A 22,080-nucleotide genomic window follows, 5' to 3' on the forward strand; every position below is an offset into this window, starting at 1 on the left:
GAACCAGATGAAACGGGATCACGAGGCACAGCATGGTTTTCAACCAGTTGAAGGTAGCCTCAGCAGATGCCAAATTAAGAAGACTGCAGCTCCTTTGGCTCAAGCCCCTGTTTTCATAGTATGCACTTTTATCATATTTACTGCTCAACTAACAGAGCAGGAAACTATCTTGTCGCCCAGTGGCCACTGTGGCAGGTGGAGTCCATAATTTACACCTTTCACTGTTTTACCACCAACCAGTTTTTTATAGCAGAATAGGACCTCCAAATGATGGTTGGTTTTCTGCCAAAATGGCTGGTGCCATGTATCATGCCTAAAGTAGACTGTGTTTTATTGGCTCATCTTTTATTAGCTTAGTCTCTGTTTCACTCACTTGTTTTATACCACCAACTGCTCTCAGCGTCGACATTGATTTTGTTATGTGGCAGAAACATACCCAATAGTCCTCCTCAGTGGAGGATGTAGGCATGTGGGTGGATAATGAGTGCTTGGTATATATTGTGGGTTTGTGCCTGTGTAGGTGTGTGTGTGTGTGTGTGTGTGTGTGTGTGTGTGTGTGTGTGTTGTGACTGAGGGAGCTTGTGTGGGCCGATGGCTCCTCCAGTTCATGGCTTCATGAATATTGTGTTGTGGACTGAATCCCCTTGTAGCGATATACAGACGGGAGGGAGAGAGAGAGAGAGAGTCAACTAATTTGACTCAGCAAAGATAAGACTCTGCATTAAGTAGTTCATCAGACTCCTTCCTTGTTATATCCTTTGAATCATTTTACCTCAGAGATCTGGCCAGATAGAGAAAACCTGCTGGCCTATTTAATTGTTCTGCTGATAAACTGGTCCTGCATCCCTCTTTAGAGCCAACAACAAACCTCGTGCATAACATCTCGGAGTGTTTTCTCTCACTGAATGTGTGTGATTACTTCTCAGTGTTTTCGTAAATTGTGTTTTCAAAAGGTCGATAAATTTGTGTGCATTCACGTGATTATTAAATGCAACAAATTAAGTGTTTCCAATGAGCTGTGGGCGATGTAATGACTGAGTAGGCTGCTGTTTTATTAGAGGGTCTGGGTTTAAGCTGCTGTGAAGACTTTATAGTCCTTCAGCAACACAGAGACTCTTGCTCGTATCACAGCTCCTCCCAGCAGGGATGCAAGAGAGAGCTTAGACGCGAGGAAGAGATGCAAAGACGGAGGAACTGTATTTACCATACAGGACATCCTCGCTCACTTCAGGGTCATTTTTAAGAGATGGCTACTTCTCAGGATGCAGAGCATCTCAACTGCCTGCCGCCTGCCGCAATAGCAATTACAGATCTATTGCTGCGTCAGAGCATGATAGAAATGACACAGATATAATGTTTTTATTACTGAAACAATAGAATGAGGTGGAGAATGAGGCTGCAGGTAAAGTAAGTCTGTTCCATTCAGTCTCAGGCTGGATATTACAGGACAAATAACTGCATCAGTGCAGCTCGTTAAGAAAACATTTTTCCTGAATGAGCCAAGATAGACTTGGAGCAGAAAAAAAGAAAAGAAAAGTGTTTGGCTGATGAAGGAAATGCAGTTTTTATGATTAATTTGTGATTCAAATTAACATGCATCTAAGAATTTTAAATTCCTGGATCAACACAAAAAATGTTAAAGCTGCTGTTGGTGCTATTTGTTCTGCAGTATTGCAGTCATGCTATAATATATTAAAATTATAGTATTGCAGTTTCTTAAACAGTCAGTTTGTGTGTTCCTTTACTTTTCCATCAGATAAGCTGACCAATCATTGATTTTGATTAAAACAGTGTTTCTGTCCAGCAAGAAACTTTCTCATAGATGCACCTGTGGTTCCTCAGCCCTCGTCCTCACCAAGACATATCATCCTTGATGATGGCAGACCTTGATCAATTTCCAGGTCACAGGCCAGAGGACAGAGGAGCGAGGACAGGAGAAAGTGTAATTAGCTGAATGGAAAGCACCCTATCAGCTCCAGGCGTCCTGCTCTATGCTGTAGTGAAGCCTGACCTCTGACATCCTTGGAGTGGGAGGATGTGGTCAGAGAATATTCTTACCTCTGGTGTCAGCATAGTTTGAAGGAATAATTTTGAATGTTTTTAGCATCTGTTAATGTTTTGAGCACGCCTTGTAAGCTCTGCCAGTCAAAGCGACTCTCAATTAGAAACGTTAAAATTTTCAACATAATTTTAATATTCTGAACTGTATTAAAAAAAAAGAAAAAAAAAAAGGCAACTAGTCCTCGGCAAGCATTAGGTGTAGAGCCAAAGGTCATGACACAGTAGTCACTGACAGTTCTGTGTTCCCATTTAAATATTCATCAGTAGCAACCCTTGAAATAGACTACCTTCAAACTGCTTCGCAGATGATATTTAAATTCCAAAAAGAGATCTGCACTCGCTGAAGTGCAGTTAAAAAAAAAAAAATTCATTATTCATCACTAACCATTCTCTGCAGGTTCCCTTTGTCCTCACAACTCTTTCCCTCTCCCCCCTCCCTATAAACACACACACACACACACACACACACACACTCACACAGTTTTTTTTCACACTGGCTTTCCTATTCACTTTCTCTATTTATTTCCTTTTTCTTGTCTATATATTTCTCATTTTCTCTCTTCCCATAGTATCCTCACCAACCAGGCACTCTTCACAAATGGGCTGTTGAATACGTTGGTGGCATACATATTAGGACTCTGTACTGATCTTAATCACAAAAAATGAGGATCCTTGACAAACCTCTATGCCCCTCTCTTTGCTCTGTTCATCACCCATCCACACCTATCATCTCTTCTCTTCTTTCACTACCAGCTTCTTCCCTCTGAACCGGATTGCGTGTGCATGAATATTGATGTTAATTACCCCTCGCCTGAAAATAGCTGTTCAATCTGTGATTTCCCTAAGGAATTTGCTCATGACACACACACACACACACACACACAATTGTGCACACGCGCAAAGGAAGGTATCACAGAGGTGAGTATTTGTTGTGCTCCGGAACAGGAGCTTATATCAGGGGAGTGGTCTCGGTGGAATTGGATCTTTTTATCCCTGACAATTCTTCCCTCAAATGCTTTTCCTCAATATGGCTCATCATTCATGCCAAAATGAGCCATTGCGTAAAATATATTGTGACGACAGCCGAGTATTTAGTCTGAATCACTGCTGATGGGGCTGATGCAACTTTTTACTGTGGGAGGTGAGAATAGCACCTTGTGGCTCTGTGGGCCAGCCCGAACTGCTCAAGTTTTCTGGCATTGTCATTTGTAAAAGAAATTTAAAAGCTGATCAGTTGTTTTTGAAACAGAAGGAACTTACTATTAACTTTTTCAGTTGTCGTGGTGTTGGTTTAGGTCTGTGCTGAGTGAGAGCACACCTAACCATGAGTAATTCAGTATAACAAAACACAGCTCACTATGTAATAGAACAAATCAGCTTGATTAATTAGACAATAGGTTCATTATTACACAACATGATTAATTATGAGGGGTCTGTGAGAAATAACCTAAGGCTTCCTCAACCATTCATGCCAGTATTTATCTACTGCCTGTTTAAAATGATCATTACCTTTTAGAATAAGTGTGACACCCTCTAAACTCTGTCGTCCACTCCAACTCAAACTAAATATAAAACAGTCACACTTCATTAATATGGTTAAGACTAGTATTTACAAATGTATGTCTTGTGTTTTGACTGATATTCTGATAACTAATCCTAATTATTCTTTGTCCTGTGACTGAAAGGCGTAAGTACAGTAATTATGACATTAATTATTGATTGGCAGTCTTACTCTCGAAGAAAAACACTGTTTCATTCATTGGCACAAACTGATGTTAACAGGGAAATGAGTAACTCTACGGGGAGATCTGTGGGGGGAGTTTTAATGTTCTCCAGCACTTTATCATTTTGGCAGCTGCTCACATGATCAGATAACAGTACTACCACTAATGTTTTATAATCGCTGGAAGTTTTTTTTTTTAAGTGTTTAATTAAGTTTGTACTGCCTGATGGCAAACTGGTAGGTGCTCCACCGGTTACTCATCAGTACCAGCAAATGAGTTTGTCACCTCAGCAAAGTTTTGCATGTTCCCTTATGTACTTATGTCTCACAGTGTGTGGAACTTTTATACAGTCAATGAAGAACAGTATATAAATGCTGCTTTTAACATATTTGTAACTAAATAAACATAATTTATCCATATGGTAATTTAAAGGGGATCTACACAGTTTGTTAGTGAATATGTGGGAAAAGTTTGTGGCTTGAGAGGGAGCTGCATGAAACCTGATAAAAGTGAGTCACTTGAGTCGATGTCCGACAGTGCCGAAGACTACAAGTTTGAAAGTTAAAAAAAAATATATAGGTAGGATGAAGCGGCCCGCTCTTTGTCTCCGCTTAAAGCTAGCAGCTTCAGGCTACATTAGCCGTTACTAGCATAATAAACCAAAGTCTGAAGGCCTTTGCACACTGAGTTCATTATTTTTTTCAGATCACTTTTTAAATCCGTCATCTGACAAAAATCGTTATGCACAGAGACCTTGCACCCTGAGTCTGGTGCGTTTTATTGTTGTATTCATTGCGAAAATTCACAATATGTGACAAAATGAAAAGACACGTTTCCTCCTTTCCTCCACTGGAGTTACCTCTCTGGCTGTCACCACTCCCTCCCTGTCTCGCATTAGGCACCACTAGGGGGGGCGGACTCCGGGGTTTTTTCGGACCTAATTGTATTGCGGAGTTTTGCACAGCGGCGACCAGATCTTTGCTCTCAAACCACAAAAAAATGTGATGGCACAACAGTCTCCTTCAGTACATTACTCTGTGCTTTCGATTTTCACATTGGCTAGTCATCCTGTTTAATTTGTCTTCTGATTAAATCGGAACCGTTGAAACAAGTTGTGGGAAGCCTCTGCAAGTAATTGGTTGCTGGCAGACACTCTGTGCTGCAATAAAATGGTTACTCAGCAGTGCCGTGCACTGTAGAGCCTATGCGCTGCTGGTTCTGCCGGCCTGAATAGAATATAATGTCTATAGCCTTACTGCTGTGTGTACAGCCTTATAGACTGAGCTGAGTAGTGATGCGCGGGTCGACCCGTAACCCGCGGGACCCGCAAATGGACCTGCGGGTCGGGCAGCAGTGATCGTCTGTTAAATCGGTCTGTAAATGATATTTTGACGTTATTGGCTATTACTGTCATGGCATCCGAAGGTACTGATGCGTTGAGCAGGTGACAGTCCGCGGTCGTTTTCGAAACACACTTGTGTCACGCACTCCAAAAGAAACTTGTTGAAACTTTAAACAATAATTTATTGTACAAAACGGGGGAAACAAACGTTGACAAAAACGGTTCCATAATTCATATTAAATTCAAAAGATAACGAAAAAACAGCTACAAGTTAGAGGGAATAGTGATAAAGTGGTAAAACTTGGCATTGATCCACAGCGTCAGACGGATGCGCTCAAGCGTGCCGTGTGCACAGGCTCCGTTGGTAGGCTATACTATATTTTCACATTTTTAAAAATGCAATTTAAAAGTTTTGATTTTTATTGATAACCTACATTTACCAACAACAAAAAGACTACATTTAGCACCAAAAAAAAGGGAAAAAAAAGAAAAAGTAAATAAAAAAACGAATATCATATACCAAATTTTCATAACGAATACCTACCCATAGAAACGAATATTCGAATATCCGAATATTTGGGGTACAGCGCTAGGCACCACAGCTGCATGATGGGGTGGAGCTGTCCGCCTTCTCTATCTCCACATTCTGTGTGCGGTCTACATCCTCCTCCTCCTCCTCCTCCTCCTCCTCCTCCTCCTCCTCCTCCTCCTCCTCCTCCTCCTCCTCCTCATCATCATCATCATCCACCTGAATATTACTATCTGACCTGATGAAAGTGACCTGTATGAGTTATGAAATGATTCTGTGCGAGGCATTCCTCTTTCTTGTCACGGCTGTGTCCCACTGCCACATTTTCCTCACTGATTCTTGGTCAGACGTCTCTAAAGGCTTCTGACAGATGCAAAAATCGCAGAAAATTGAACGTGTTTTGAAAAGTTTAATGATGGACGAACGTTTCAGAGTCAGTGTGCAAATATGATTGATACAAGGTGAGGTCATATTTATTTTTAGACATGCAGCAACTCAGGCGAAAAAAATGGACCCTGTGCAAAGTCCTTGTGATTGAACTTTCGACAGTTGAGTTGCATTTTGGGTAATACAGGTGCCCATGGATGGATTACTGAAGGGGCCTTACTCATATTTATACATACCGACCAGCAGGAAACTCCAAATTGCCATTATATACTACTGTAAGAGATACAAACGACTATAAAGAGATGCAAAACAGTTGCACAAAGACACAAAGAGACTCACAAAGACTACGAAAAGGTGCAAAACAACCATAAGACGACATAAAATGACTATAAATAGACTCAAAATGACCATCGAGAGACACAAACATCTACAAAATGATTACAAAGAGACAAAACCACAAGAGATAAGACACAAAACAAAAACAGAGAGAGGCTAAACAACTATACAGGCCATGTTTCTTGCTCCTATGTAAGAGAGGTGTTGGGGCCTTTTGCATGTCTTAGCCCATCGTCTCATAATCTGCCTATGTAGTCGCCAAGTTTTGACAAGAAAGAACAATGTGCGGAATGAAAAAGACAGTATTTCTGTTTCTGCTGCTTCAGTTTCTATAATTTTTTCCAGTCTGAGAGTAGAGTCTGTCGATTACTCTTCTAATTGTTTAATTTTCTGAGAAATTAGAAACAATTGCATGAATGATTGAGTGCAGTACTAACAATTTGGTACTCTGACCTCTTCTCATAAAAAACGATACTGCTGTACCTATACTAACACAGGTGGTTTCATTGTAACACTGCAGGGCACAATCATTTCATGACTGATTATTCTGTTAATCTTTTAATGATTTATTTTTGAGCAAATTGTCGTGGATGTCAGAAAACATTGGAAAATGCGTTTCAGAATTCTCCAGAGCTTAAAGGGATAGTGCACCCAAAAATGAAAATTCAGCCATTATCTACTCACCCATATGCTGACGGAGGCCCTGGTGAAGTTTTCCTCACATCCCTTGCGGAGATCGGCGCGGGGAGCGGCTAGCACACCTAATGGCTGACGGCGCCCCAGACTAACGTCCACGAACACAAAATTGAAACCACAAATTATCTCCAACATGCTCACCTGTAGTGATCCAAGTGTGCTGCAGCCGCGACATAAAAAGTTGTTTCAAAAAACATCATTTGAACTCTGTTTTTAGCCTCACTGTAGCCTGTAGCTCTGACTGCTTCTCTGTGCTCCGCGTTCACGTGTGCGCGCTCAGGGTGATCGGTGATCTCTGAAGAGCAGCAGTCTCGTCAGTACTGATGTCCAGATTCTCAAGTGCAGGCATCGCCAATTCCCAGTCTGAGCAGCAAAGACTCATCCGTTGGCATTGCTTTGCATTTGAAACAACTACACCACCAGGTTTCCAGTGCTCGACTCCGGTATTCTGCGGCTGGCTGAGGCTCATGAGCTGCGGTGGCTGCTTCGTCCAGTAGCCTGAGTTCCACGTCCGTATACTCAGAGTTCATATGACGTTCTTCTAAACAACTTTTTATGTCGGGGCTTCAGCACACTTGGATCACTACAGATGGGCACGTTGGAGATACTTTGTGGTTGCAATTTTGTGTTCTTGGACGTTAGTCTGGGGCGCAGTCAGCCATTAGGTGTGCTAGCCGCTCCCCCTGCCGATCTCCGCAAGGGATGTGAGGACTCTAAAACTTCACCAGGGCCTCCGTCGGCGTATGGGTGAGTAGATAATGACTGAATTTTGATTTTTGGGTGCACTATCCCTTTAAGGCAACGTCTTCACATTGCTTATTTTGCTTGACAAATCGTCCAAAAGCCAAAGAGATTTCATTTATGAATTTTTCAGTGAAATGATACAGTGAAATAAATCAGTAAATGGACTAATTTTTCATTAATATGAAATTGCCATCTTGTAAAATTGGAGTACTCCTATACAGTAAGTATCTCACTTTGCTTTCCTGCAGCCTTCTCTCCTCCCCAAGGCCGAGGAAGAGGTTTTGTAGGAAAGTCGCCCATGAAGGCTTCACCAATGAACGTTTCACCCATGAAGGCTTCACCAATGACTGTTTCACCCATGAAAGCGTCGCCCACAAAGTTTTCACCCATGAAGGCTTCACCAATGAATGTTTCACCCATGAAAGCTTCACCCATGAAAGGCACACCCACAAAGTTTTCACCCATGAAGGCTAGTACCAGCACTCCTCCAGGCCCTTCAACAAAAGTGACTCCTATTGCAAACCTCAACCCCTACATAAGCAAGTAAGTTTAAGTCTGTTACTCTGTTTCTTCATGTGCCTGCTTTCACATACATGTATGGAAACTGTAAAAACATAACTTAGATTCTGTAGTAGATAGATATAAAACACAGCATCTGACTTAAATGTGTTTCCTGCTAAATTCCAAGCAAATGCAGTTTTCCCCCCTCTGCTCGTTCATCAACTAAACTATTTCCTCTCACGCTGTGACTCTACTTCCCTGTTTGCTGCCATTTCTGAGTAGCACTTTGGGGCATGTTTGGAACTGTGTGTATATGTGCTTGTGCATGCATTCAGTACTTTTAAATCAATGCCCGTGTGTGTGTGTGTGTGTGTGTGTGTGTGTGTGTGTGTGTGTGCGGGTTTGTCCATGTGCATGTTAGTCAGCCCATCTGCATGGAAATGAAATGAAATGACCGATCTTGCCTCAGAAACGGACACTTTAACGGCAGGTACTGCTGGGTCTTTATGGTCTGCTGCTGAGGTTTTGATTCTGTTATTTGGCCTGGTGGGGATTTGGCCAGCCTCGTTTTTTTTCCCCCCTTCATTCCCTCTCACAATTTCTTTACCCCCTCCAGGGTTCAATTTTACTCCAGTTTTTTTCCCTCTCGCTTCTTATCGTTTCATTTGGCTTAAGTCTCTGTCTCTGACCTTAAAGTTGGCCACAAAAAGACAAGTGCACGGTACAGCAAGATGTAGTTGTCCAGATTGGAGTGAAGGTACCCTGTCAACTCTCTCCCCATGTATGGGCTCTGATAACGTGGCCCTGTTTGAAATTGCAAGCTGTAAAGATAACTGTGCCTCTAGGTGTTGTAATAAACTGATGACTGTTCTAACTTTGAAGTTGGGGAGTACCTACAGTGAGTAAAACAGATGACTTCAGCAGCTGTGGTTCTTGTACGTATGTTTGCGTGAAATGGAAAGTGCGGCTGTGTGTGACACAAAGTGTTGCGTACAGTAGATTATATAGGGATGCTGCTGTGTATGTTCACATGGTCTTTCATGGGCGTTTGCATGGCTGTCTCATCCCATTCTGCTGGTGTTAAGTAATAGCATCTAGAGCAGACTATAATTGGCTTTTGGCTGCCATAAACCTTGGTGTAGCAGTCTTATCCATACTGAGCAGGGAATGGGGTTCACTCTGGGCCAGCAGCTGCTCTCATGATAGGGGATTTAATTGCAGGCAAAGTTATGGTATGAATATCCTCCACTGCACAATTATCAACGCAGTCAAAAAGCTCACTGCTGCATAAACTGCCGAGCTTGGCTGGCTGTTGTTAAAAACAGAACAAGAAGCACATTTTAAATGCATCCAGGAGTTGGCAGATGTACAACACCTAGTTCACTCTTTGAAAAGAAAGTTGCTGGATGTTTTTTTTTGTCTTTCATGGAACTTTAAAAAGACTGAAAAGACACTCATCCAATTTCCTTGGGAATTGTTCTTTTGCGCAGTTGTGTTTCACGTTGGTGACTGATGTGAGCTGAGTTGGGATGCTCATTAACAAAAAAGGAAGCTTTTCTAAAGTGTCTCTGCAGCATTCTTTTCTGTTTGTGCTGACCTTTACACTGTAACTCTTTTAGTTAAGTTACACATAACTGTTTTGGTCAAAACTTTTGTGTAATTACTTTTTTAACAAAGGGTTTATGTTTATGTTGTTGTTGATGTTAAGTGTTGTGTGTATTCACATTAAAGAAACTGGTTGATGAAAACATGATGGAAGACATTCAAGTAAAACATTTGCAAAGCTTAGATTTAGGTCAGTGGGTATGTTTTTTTATGTCAGCAAATTGATACTCTAATATTTTAAGGTCAATTTTAATGAAGTGTTTTTTTAAAATTTAAAGCACTGGGATGTTTTCCTCCAAATCACTTGAAGCATATTGTGCAGTCAAAGGCCCAAGTGTGTAGGATTTAGGGGCATCTGTTGGCAGAAGTTATATAAAATACTCATAACTATGTTTTCATTATTTTATAATCACCTGAAAATACAAATGGTTGTCTTTACATTTCCTTAGAATGAACCATTTATATCCACATGTGGCATGGGTTCACCATATTGTTCTGCAGTAGCCCAGAACAGACGAATAAAGCACTGACTCCAGACAGGGCCATTTGTGTTTTTGCATTCACCACCGTAGTTCTCCTACACACTAAGCACACTGGATATGTTTGAGTTCTGCAAATTTACCACTAAATGCCACTGAAGCCCCGTTTCCACCAAACACTTTCAGTATGGGACCAAAAGTAACCCTTCATGTTACGTAGTACCAAAACCCTAGCATTTCCACTGCAAACAGTACTCTTAAATATGGGTGGGGTTGTTGTCACTCACTGCTCTGACAAGCACTTACTGTATTTCCTCATTACCGGTGACACAGATGGAAATCTGCGCCTCGTTTATTGTCTAAGAATAGTGGGTTTGTGCATTAAGTCCTTCTCAGGCAAGCTCAGGGGTTTAGTGTTGCCGAAGCCCACAGGAACGACACTCTGCAACACTTTTTTTTTTTTTCTGGGGAGATTTAGAAAACATGACGCTCACATAACTCATAATTTTGAACGCTTAAAATCCACTCATTACTAAAAGTGTATGTCATATAAAAACTAAAGTAATGGTCCAAGATGTTAAAGTGAAATTTAAGGTGTGTTGATTGATTCATGTCTTCAACTCACTGAGTAACATTACAAGTTAACGTTCCACCTTAAATGTTGCCGGCAGTCGGCCCAGTGAATGAAGTTATTTTTTCTCCAACTCCAGCTGCTGTGAGAGGCAACAAAACATACTTTCATTTTATAGTTATAGTCTACTAATAAAACTTTCCACAATGAACAGCGATTACATGAGCCTCAAACCAGCCACAACTCAGCCCTGAACAGAGTGACCGTCCACTACTGACCAATCAACGGACTGCAGTGTTCACAGCTCCACCTTTTAGTACCAGATCTGTGTGCTAGGTAACCCAACAGAGGGGGGACCAAAAATGGGGACGGTACATAACGGTTCCATTGGTACCATCCACAACTTTTCACAGTGGAAACGGAAAGAAAAATGTACCGAACTGAACTGTACCATACTACTCGATGGAAACAGAGCTTAAATCCTACACACTGGACCTTTTAGTTGTTGTTGTTTTTTTTAACATATACTTTGTAAGTACTGATTCCTTATCACAAGTGCCTACTCTGTATTTATCCCTAGGTGGACTATCAAAGCCCGAGTCACCAACAAGTCCAATATCCGCAACTGGAGTAACTCTAGAGGAGAGGGCAAGCTCTTCTCTTTTGAGATAGTGGATGAGAGTGTGAGTAGAGGAGTCGAGAGGCCTTAATATCTGCATGTCAAACATATGTCACACATGGCTGTTTTTGGTCTTATCCGTGAAACGAATTGCTGTTTAATGGAAATGTGCTGGTCAACAGGGAGAAATCAGGATCACAGCCTTCAACAACGAAGTGGACAAGTTTTTCTCTCTAGTGGAGCAAGGCAAGGTGAGCAGATCCCACTCACCCATATCTGTCCTCACTTGAAGTGATAAGAGCTTCTCAGAAACTTGACTTAGAAATTTTGACTTTTGCACATATTTCACATCAACAGCAGCTTTGGATGCTGCAAGAATATGTTTGTACTCACATTGTTTCAAAAGGAGCTTCCAGACGTTGAAGCCGATTCATTTCTTCGATGAAACTGACAACAGAAAGACAATATCTAGAGGCAATAAAAAAAAAAATCACCAACTAGTTGCAGAGTAAGCTTCAGTCTCAGCTTTCCATTTTGTATTCACATAACACCTCAAACAAATGTATCATAGGTAAAATAGTGCCTAATAAACCCCTCTGCAAAATCCTCTCATGCCTGCAGGAGTTCCAGCCAATGAATGAGCCGGAGGCAAGTATTAGAGGATTTTGTAGAAGGGATTTATGAAGTCTTATTTCACTGAAATATATATGTTTGAGACATATTGAGAATTTGGGTAGATATATGAAGCAGTGTATATGCTTTGGAGAACAGTGTGAGAGAACTTGTCAAATTTGATGTGTTAATATAGTTTTGCTGTTATTTTAAAGGTATACTATGCAGGATTCACGCTTGTTTGGCGTTTCACCTCGCTATATTTGTGTTTTTGCAGCGCTGTGTCTCTTGGATGCCTGCTGCTTATGGTCTGGCAACTGGCTGCTGCCCTGACCCCACCTAAGAGCTGTGGGGGTACAATTCCGTACATGTCCTGAGAATAGAAAATAAGAAAATACAGGCAGAGGGCAGCGCCTCTGCAGAAATACTCCCCTACACACTTCTAGTGGGTCATAAGTGATGATTGAGAGGGATTACTTCTGTGTGAGTCTGCATTGTTTTTCAGAAAAATCCTGCATAGTATATCTTTAAAGTTATCTTCATTGTATCAGAAATGGCTCCCAGTCTTACAGGCTGTGTTCTCCATGGAGGATTCGCTTTAAAGTTTACTGGCTTAAGTAATTGATACAGAGATTATCATTTTTATGGGTCACTGTAATCACTTCTCCTCTCCATACTGGGAGACAAGCAATTACTAGTAGCAACTCCACTCAAAGAAATGGGGAGAAAAAAAATCCACAGTCTTTATTCTGTACTACAATGCAGTCGAAAGTTTGGTCAAAGTGGATATAAGGGTTCAGTAATTTGTCTACTGAAGTAGGTATCTTCATCCTGGTAGTCTCATGCAGGTTTTCAGGGTTTCTGCAGGTTCTTAAAAGGCATTGAAATCACAAATAAAGCCTTAAGTGGTATTAAAATGTCTTAAATCAGTCTTTCAAAAGTCTTTAAAATGCTGTGACATTGGAGGTAGAATTTATGATTCTTTTTTCTGACGTTGCATTGCAAAATCAATCTCAAAATAAATTGCAACATCAATTTTTTTTAAATGATTTACCCAGTTGCCTCACATTGAAGTCATGCAGATCAGGATGGTGGAACCAACAACACAAATATGTATTTTGTTTCCAGCTGGAAGGCTCAGAGCAGTGGTTCCACTGTCTGATAGCTAGTTGTTATTCTTCTCTGGACGACATGAGGAAGTGCAAATTCAACAAAAAATTGGCCATTTAACCAAGATTTTGTGGCATTGCTGAAACTGGTACAATGCAATGCTCATGAAGCTCAGTGTATTTTATGCATGAGGTTTTTCAAACTTGGCATGAGGGGAATCAAGGCAGTTAAATCCTATATGCAGAGTGAGAGACACAATCACCAAGAAAAGTCGCAAACAAACACCAGGTATTTCCCAGTTCTATTCTACCCACGTCTCTGCCACATCTCCACCCCCATCACCGATACCAGCGCCAGGGTTAGAAGCAGCAAATCTCTGAACAACATTCAGGTGAACGCCTACACAGAAAGCAGAGGTACTGTGTTTTCTAAACATGGTGACAAAACACCAATCATACAAGGCAAATGATGGAGTAGGAGACCTTTTCCTCGCAATGTTCCCGGACTCTGAAATTGGATGAAAGTCATGTTTTATGTTACAGTAAACATTTTGGCAAAATCATCCCTAACTCTTAAGTAATTGAGGTTGGTTCAAGTTTTTTCTTTCTTCAGTTTTTGTTATTGTAGAATTGGTCTTGGTCATTTGGGGTGGAATTGAAAAAGTTTAAAAAGTAGTAAATCCAATTTGCCTGAAGTTTTAGGAACCCTGGTTTAATGCCAGCGTTGTTCCTGGCAATAAATACCAGGGTGTATCCCTCAAGTGTGACTCAGTGTGGAGGCATTGTCCGAGGAAACAGAGAATTTTATTCTAAAAAGACTGTAAATTTAGAATATGTAAGCTTCATATTAACTTTGGCTTAGATTTACGACACAGTTTTTTATAGAACAAGGACACTGGATTTTGTCACCCCTCTCAAAGTGTAGTCACAGCACAATGGGATCTCTTCAGAGCAGGTCTCGAGAGGAGGAATGATTACAGCAACCGTTAACTCTCGGAATATACCTCAGCATATGCATTTTCCAAACCTATCTTTAAGGTATTGCAACATTTATCATGTAGAGTAAAACCAGATTTGAATTCAGTCAAACACTACTACATATGAATCTTTTTGCTGTACCAGTTGGTCTGAAAGAATCTTGGAGGTAGCATTCATTAATAGGATCATCTTTCATCCAGAGGGTCCCGATTCAAGACCTTGTGTCAGCAACCATCTGCTCTACTGTCCTTTAGTGAGAATGCCCACCAGCTCCAGCTGCTGTTACATAACTGGCAGTGATGCTGGCCTCTGACCTTGCTGGAGGCCTTCAAATCAAACTGAATTTTACCCAAGAATTAAAGCTTATACAGTAGGATCCTTAAAATGATTTTGAATGTGAGGAACAAGTCATATTCAAGAATTCAACAATGCTGCCTCTCAAGTGAAACTTTTGAGTTCAGTTTTGCTATATTCAGGTGGGGGTTAAAAGATGCATAATTGTAGACGGTGAGAGATGTCGACAGTTTTTCCTGGAAAGTGAGAGTTAGCACCAGTCTCAGGCTGTTGTTTATGCAAGTAAAAAACCATGTGTTGTTTGTGCTTAAATGGGTGGTGCAAGGTCCGAACACCCACACCATGCCCTTTGCATGTTCCTGCATACCTATGCGATTGCAGACAGGTAGAACACATGTTAAAGCTCTTGCTCAACTCGGCCTGGCCCACAGAGCTTAATAACTCAATTAACCCTGGCCATCATTTTGCTCGTCACACTGGCTCAGGTATCAGCCACTGGCAGTGACTCCCAACACAGCCCCAGATCCAATTTGTGCCCTCTGCCCCCCAAAGATAAATAAAGGAATGAATCTGTCTTCCATTCGTGATCTGAGTATTGACAGAACAGTGAGTGGGTGTGAGTGGCTCTGAGCGGCCAGAATGCTTATCACATTAGTTTTTCATGTTCCTATCAGTGTGTGGGGTAAATCAGAGAGAGAGGGAGGAAGGAAAGGAAAGAGAATAAGCCACAGAGACAAACTCAGAGGCAGAGAGAGAGAGGGAATATTGGAGTGTTGGGAGAGTAAATGAAGAAGTGTGCCTCGCATATTGAGTTTAAATTGTGCTGTTTAGCAGACTCGCTCTCAGCTGCTACTAATTTTCTGGTGAATTAGAGAAGTGATGGGCCTGATATGACACCACATCTTAGTTGGACCTGAAGGTTTTTCCTTTTTTATTGAGAGCTTTTGGTGGAACAGAAGCTGTATTGTATTAATAATTTCCTTTGCAGGATCAATAAAGTGGTCGCTCAATCAGATCGGTCATAGTTGCTTCAAATTCACAGGAAATAACCAGTCTGATTAGGTCTAATTTTATAATGCCAGCTCACCTTGCTCACCCACTCTCTGCAGGTGTACTACATCACTAAGGGTACACTGAAGGCGGCCAACAAACAGTACACCACACTGAAGAACGACTACGAGATGACCCTACACGCTCAGTCATCCATCGTGCCATGTGATGACACTCAGGGTGTCCCCACGGTGCACTGTGACTTTGTGCCCATTGCAGAGCTGGAGAACAGAGACAAGGATGCCATCCTTGGTAAGAGAAGAGTTTCATCAGTAAGACTTTATCTGTAAATTTCTATGATTTTAGTCCATAAAGGAACAATTTAACAGTGAGAGAGCTTTATGCTAGGGCCACATCACCTAACTTTACCTGTGTATGACCGCTACCTGCTGAACTGCTGCAACTTGCATGTGTGTGGTGTTCACACAGACAGCACTGCTGCCTGCCAGTCCTGTCTCTCTACATTGAGTTTGCCTTTTTAGAATAAATGCCTTGTGTTAACAAATAATGGGAGGGCTTTTCCACCACAGGGCTTTTAATTTTAAACCAAAACAAGTGTTGTGTTAAAAATAAGTATTTATATTTTTTGGATAGTGAGAGTGGCCTACAACAAAAAATAACAAAAATGCACATAACATCCAAATGGATTCACAGACTTGTACAAGATTTTATAGAAAGATTGTTCATGAGCCAAAGGACATGTCATGTAACTCATGAACCAGTTGTAGTAGGGAGGCCTCACTGGGCTTGTGATAAGTGTTTGTGTGAATGCATGCACATGTGGATGCATGCATGTACATGGCTGCAGCTAATGCGAATTCATGCTGGTTTTATATCTGAGATATTCTACAGAAAGAGACATTGTAACTGTGGTGAAAAGTGTACTGTTGATGGTATGACGTCAATGGGACTATCAACAGAACTGGTCACATCACAGGGAAAAAAAGTCAACACTCTGAATCTCTAGATGAGCTCCTACTTATACAGGCAGTGTGACCCGGGCGTAAGTGCTGTGGCTCAAGTTTTTTTTTTTAGCCTCACAAGGCCAGACTACATCTCACAAGCTCATTTTTTGTAATCAAGGCTTCAAAACATTGATAATCAACTGATTAAGATAGGTATGTGTCACACTCAATCAGCAATCTGTGGTGAGGGCTCAGATGATGACATGACTCACTCCCTCAACACTTTGTGAACAACTACAGAAACAAGGTGTTAAAAATAGAAAATTAAGTGTGATTCAGCAACTCTGTGGTCTTTTTTTTTAGCTAGAAATTCATTCAGGTATTGATTTTTGTGGATAGTTGAGGAGAGATTTGACCACATTCCTGAATGGCTGCCATCTAGTACATCTGTTTTGAAAAATCAGAGGCAAAAACCAACAACAGCCCAGAGATGGTGCGTCAGTCCAGTCAGGTGAAGAAAAGGATGTGATAAAGAGAACTGTCGATAATCTTCTGTACTACACCTGGCTTGGACCCATGTCCCTGCAAAGAAAAGCCTTGCCAGAACACATTGGGCCTCATACAAGAACATTTTCATATTTTTAGCTTAAACCTCTTTTACTTTGTTCAATGATGTTTGCTTGAATAAATGTTCCAAGTCAGATCCACCAAACTCTCTCAATTGAACAAACTTGTTATGGATTGCTTGTTTCAGCCTGATGAATGCCACCTGGTTGTGAGAACACACATATATGTGAGATTTTTTGCATTTACATCATCGACACCCCTCAGTTTGCCATATAAGGCTGCCTGTTATGTTAGTTTGTTGTTAATTTTCATTCACAAATATGTTACCATAGATTAAAACAAAGAATTTCACACAGTGGACCTTCAGGTCCTGATATCAGAAATCAGCAGATAAAGTCCAGCAGTGTCAGCAGTGGTGTTAGCGGACCCGCAACTGAAATATTAATTAGTACAGTTGTCAGCGATCTGTCATCAGAGTAGTGCAGCACTGTGACAGAAATGCAGAGCGACTGGTTTGAGATGAAGGTAAATGCTAAAAAAAAATGTCTTTCTAAAGCAAAGTGGTCCTTGACTTATATGAAAGGTGGTCATGGAAATATTAAACGAGAGATTTGGTAGTCTACACTAAATTGTCGTTTGCAACAAAGGAATATACTCTGCCTACATAAAGACCCCGAACCAGCTGTCAGTGAGTATTGAAATGTACAAGTTTATGTGCCGAAATATGTCTTTAAAAGATTTTTAAAAATTTCTCAGTGAATTTGCAGCCATGGTTTGCATTAAGCTTGACATAGTTATATGTATTTTAATTTTTGATAAATTCAGTATCCTGGTTAAACTTCAAACTTATTCAGATTGCTGTTTTTCCCCTGACTCTCTCCACAGGGGAAAAACAGCAAACTTATTCAGATTGCTGTTTTTCCCCTGTGGAGAGAGTCAGACTATCTGTACATGACTCATATGCAGTGTTAGGGAGTATCCAGTAACGTTTAACAGAGTTATGTAATTAAATCACAAAATACGTAATTGTAATAAGTTACAGATTCCGAGAAAAAATACAAATAAAGCGTTGATGATTTTCAAGAAGAGTATATTTCTTGTTGATAAAAATGCTTATATGTAGAATATAACATTCATGCTTTGCATATTTTTACAGATCAGGAATGCATTCTTTTAGCATATTTGGCTACGTGGGTCTCAAGAATCACTGGTTTATGCCATGTAAGATCGAATCTGAATGAATGCGTCTTATAGGAGGCCCACTGAGTAACCAAAAAGTGGACTTGTGAGGTTACGACCTGTTAGTTTCCACCAGTAATAGAACATGTGGGTTATCAGCTGGATCATCTCTCAAACTGCTCAACCCAGATAATTACAAGTTGTAGATATAGATGGAAAAAAAATTGAGCTAATAGACAGACATGTGCCAATCAGTTACGTACCAGGTGTCCTGAAATAATACATTATGACGGGGTCAGAGGAGAGGTTAATTCAGGCATACGGTAAAGAGGAGAGATAAAAAGAGGATAATGCTCATCGCACTGTTTTTATGGAGGTTAGTTGCAGTGCCTGCCCTCTGTGTCTGAGAGCAATGTCTTATCTCTGTGACAGGTAAATTGGGATGGTCCACATTGAGATTGGGGTTGAAATTAGTGATTCAATAGTGCGCTTTAGGCAGTCTGCTCAATATTATTAATAAAATGATGCACAGGTTTGACAGTGATGTTTCTGTAAATTTTAAAAGCTGCTGCTAGTCTGTATGCAAAGTGAAGGGTGAGGACATGACATTGCATGTTAGAGTTTTGACCCCTTCAGTCGTTTTTATTACTTATAAGGAAGGATGGGCATTATTTGAAAGTTTTCAATACTAGTGTTGATTCATAACCTGACTTTCAGAACCAAAATTTTTTTCAGTAACTTCCTTTTAAGAAATACAAAAACTGTTTTTCACCAAACCCTTTGTCTCATTCAACAACAGAGGCTAAAACAGGAAGCCATTCAAGAACTTAAACTTCAACAAAATATATAAAAACTTTGATTTTCCTTCACATTAAAAGATTTTGGCATCTAGGGTGCTGGCTTAGAAGTTTGTGCCAAATGCCTTTTGTTGTTTTTTACCCTTGCCCCTCATTTCCGAGTACCCTTCTGCCCCCTGGAACAGAATTACAAGGGGTGATGGCTGAAATCTTCCCCTATGAAATGGGACAACCCTTTAAGACCATCATACGTCTGTTATCATCTCTTTGATGGCGTTTATGTAAACAGATGCAATTATGGCAATAATGGTATTATCACAATGACATTTTCCATTTATCTGATGGAGATAGAAAAGCATGGACGCTCACGGTTAATTCACATTTTAAATTTTACATTATCAATCGATCAAAAAAACAAACAAAAAACAAAACAAAGAACACTGCTTCATTACCAGGCCAAAGCTAATGTTGGCAGCCCGTGCTGCCAACATCAGTGGCAGTCTGCACTCATATTAAAGGATCAGTAACAAGTACAGCAACTTGCTTGCTGGTCTTTAGTTAAATTTGGGGTGTCACATGCCATCAAAGGAGGACAATGTGACATGGAAATACAAAATGTCAAATTGCAGGACTGTCATGCACGAACCAACAATATCAGTGTAACATTAGCTAGTTAGCTGGTCAGCATACTACTGTACGAATGATTTTTTTGTTATGGTTGTTATAAAGAAAAAGACCATGATACACTGAAACAATATTAAACTAAGACATACGATGGTTATCATGATTTTTAAGTCTTTAATAATGAAGAAAATACTTCTGTAGGTTTCATTAGCTGCTTGTGCGGCCATCTTGCCATTAATTTCTCATAACATTAGGTTTGAAATGTGTCTCTGAAAAAGCTCTGTTTGGAGGGCATTGTTGCACTTACACTCACCCTTCCTCTTCACCCAAATAAGAAACAACACTGTACCCTTAGAAGTAAATGCACGAAACAGAGGTTTAAGGGCTAAGTGATGTAGGCAAGGGATGTTTTGGGATAGAGCCTTGTTGTTGTCATTTAACTTAAAATGTTAAAACCGAGTGCATATATAGGTCTGGCTCTGCGAGACTAGTTTCATGCAGCAACTGACATTTTGTAAAAGATGGCATGCAGGATGCATGTTACTGTCTAAAAGAAGAAGCCAATGACAGGCTTAAACCCACAGTCAACACACTGTGAGCCAAACTATACAAGAGTTAAAAGGTGTGTAAGGAGCGTAGCTATTTAAAGGGCAATTTTGTGTGCCCTTCTCACAACACCCATCAGCACAGGTGCATGTGATCTTTGTACTTGTGATCACACACCTAGCTGTGATTTTGCATTGCACAATAGTGCAGTGTACTGCTTAGTGTCAGTAGAGCATACAGCAACTGCTTAACCACAGCACAAGAAGGGCTATTCATTATTTAAAGTGTTAGACACTCCATGTAAGAGAAGAAATTGATGGTCATAAAGAAGTGGTAACAACATTCTGTACCCTAGTGAGTGGAAGATTCATGTAGATTTACATTCAGAGCAGTAATATTGCATGATTACATTAGTGTATACTATGAGCAATGCAAGCCAGCACAGCAACACACTAAAGAGTTTAGAGATGCACTGAGCAGTTTACCTGGAGGAGTGTGTTTGTGTTGGTCGCAGAGGGGCAGCGTTACATGTCCTGTGTGTCATCTGTTGTCTCTCCATTCTCTCTCTATCCACTACCGCTCTCCTTGCTCCTTTGTTAAATAGGGGATTATAACATGGTAATGAGAACTGTCAGCCTGTTCCTGCGGTGATAATGGAGTTCAGAGGTGGATGACATCGTCTCAATCATAATGGAATTAAGACAGGCTGAAAGAGCACAGACAGAGAGCAAGAGAGGAACGGGAGAGGAGGAGGGAGAGGGAGAGTTTAGAGAAAGGTTAGCAGACAGGAGGATGAAGCTCAGAGAATGACTGGTTTGAAGAATCTATATTATAATTCTGTCCAGTCGTTTTATTAAACACATGGGCACTCCTTCTAACACCATGAGATGATGGGCAGAAAAGGAACCAACTTAAGTGTGATCATTATAATGCCATTTAAAGGTGCCCTGTGTAGTTCTTGGCCACTGGGAGTGCTATGGAGCAATGTTTTTAAAGTGGGTTTTGCTTTGCTTGTACCATGCTCACACACACAAAGGACACACAAAACACATCTGTTGCCTGTTTCACGCCACTCCTCTTATCATGCAGCTCGGCAGCCCTCCAACAGGTCATTACACTAGGACTGTGTGAAGAATAAATACAATTTGTTAAAAAAAAATATTGAAATAAATACCTTATTGCCCCAGAGGCAGTGCCGCGCAGCAGAGCAACCTTGTCGATGTTTTTAGATTTCACATTAAAATAAATCAATCAGATCAATGAATCCTGTTGTTTAAACCATCCAGTTAAAAGATTCAGTACCAGTAATTACAGCCTATACGCTTCAAAACCCTGCATAACTAACTGCATTATCATTTGGGAAAACTCAATACACACAAAGTGAAACTGGCAACAACCAGAGATGAAGTCTGTGTAGAAGGTAAAAAACAGATCTGCCCCGCCTATGAGACACTTCGCAACTGTGCCCCATATATTTCTGCTGAAAGATTACGGTCTTGAAAATAGAAACACTAACAATGCAACTTTTAAAAAACACTTTGCAAATGTATTATTATTAAGGAAATGTATCCAGCACATTTGTCAAGTCCCAAAGATATACACAATGCATTCTGGTAAACTACACTAAATGCAAAGGCGACTGTGTTTGTTTACAAGAAAACTCCAGAGGGCACCAAGTTATTTATCAAGTAAAAATGACAAACCTCAGCTGCTTTCAGCTTCTTAAATGCTGCTTTTCTCTTATTTCGCATCAATGACAATGTGTTGTTAGATTCTTTTATGAGGAAAAAAAAGAGGGACGTTGTTATTTTTTATGCTTCTGTGT

General features: G+C 40.6%; 1 protein-coding gene across 1 annotated transcript in view; it reads left to right on the forward strand.

The window, feature by feature from the left end:
* LOC117246829 (replication protein A 70 kDa DNA-binding subunit-like) overlaps nt 1-22,080 on the forward strand; it is a 57,358-nt gene that overhangs the window by 4,759 nt on the left and 30,519 nt on the right. Inside the window, exons 7-10 of the mRNA XM_033610815.2 lie at nt 8,068-8,362; nt 11,556-11,658; nt 11,777-11,845; nt 15,697-15,889. Of these exons, the coding sequence (XP_033466706.1) occupies nt 8,068-8,362; nt 11,556-11,658; nt 11,777-11,845; nt 15,697-15,889 (660 nt within the window). The remainder of the gene's footprint in view (nt 1-8,067; nt 8,363-11,555; nt 11,659-11,776; nt 11,846-15,696; nt 15,890-22,080) is intronic.

The sequence above is a fragment of the Epinephelus lanceolatus genome, chromosome 11 (assembly GCF_041903045.1).
Source record: "Epinephelus lanceolatus isolate andai-2023 chromosome 11, ASM4190304v1, whole genome shotgun sequence".
NCBI lineage: Eukaryota > Metazoa > Chordata > Actinopteri > Perciformes > Serranidae > Epinephelus > Epinephelus lanceolatus.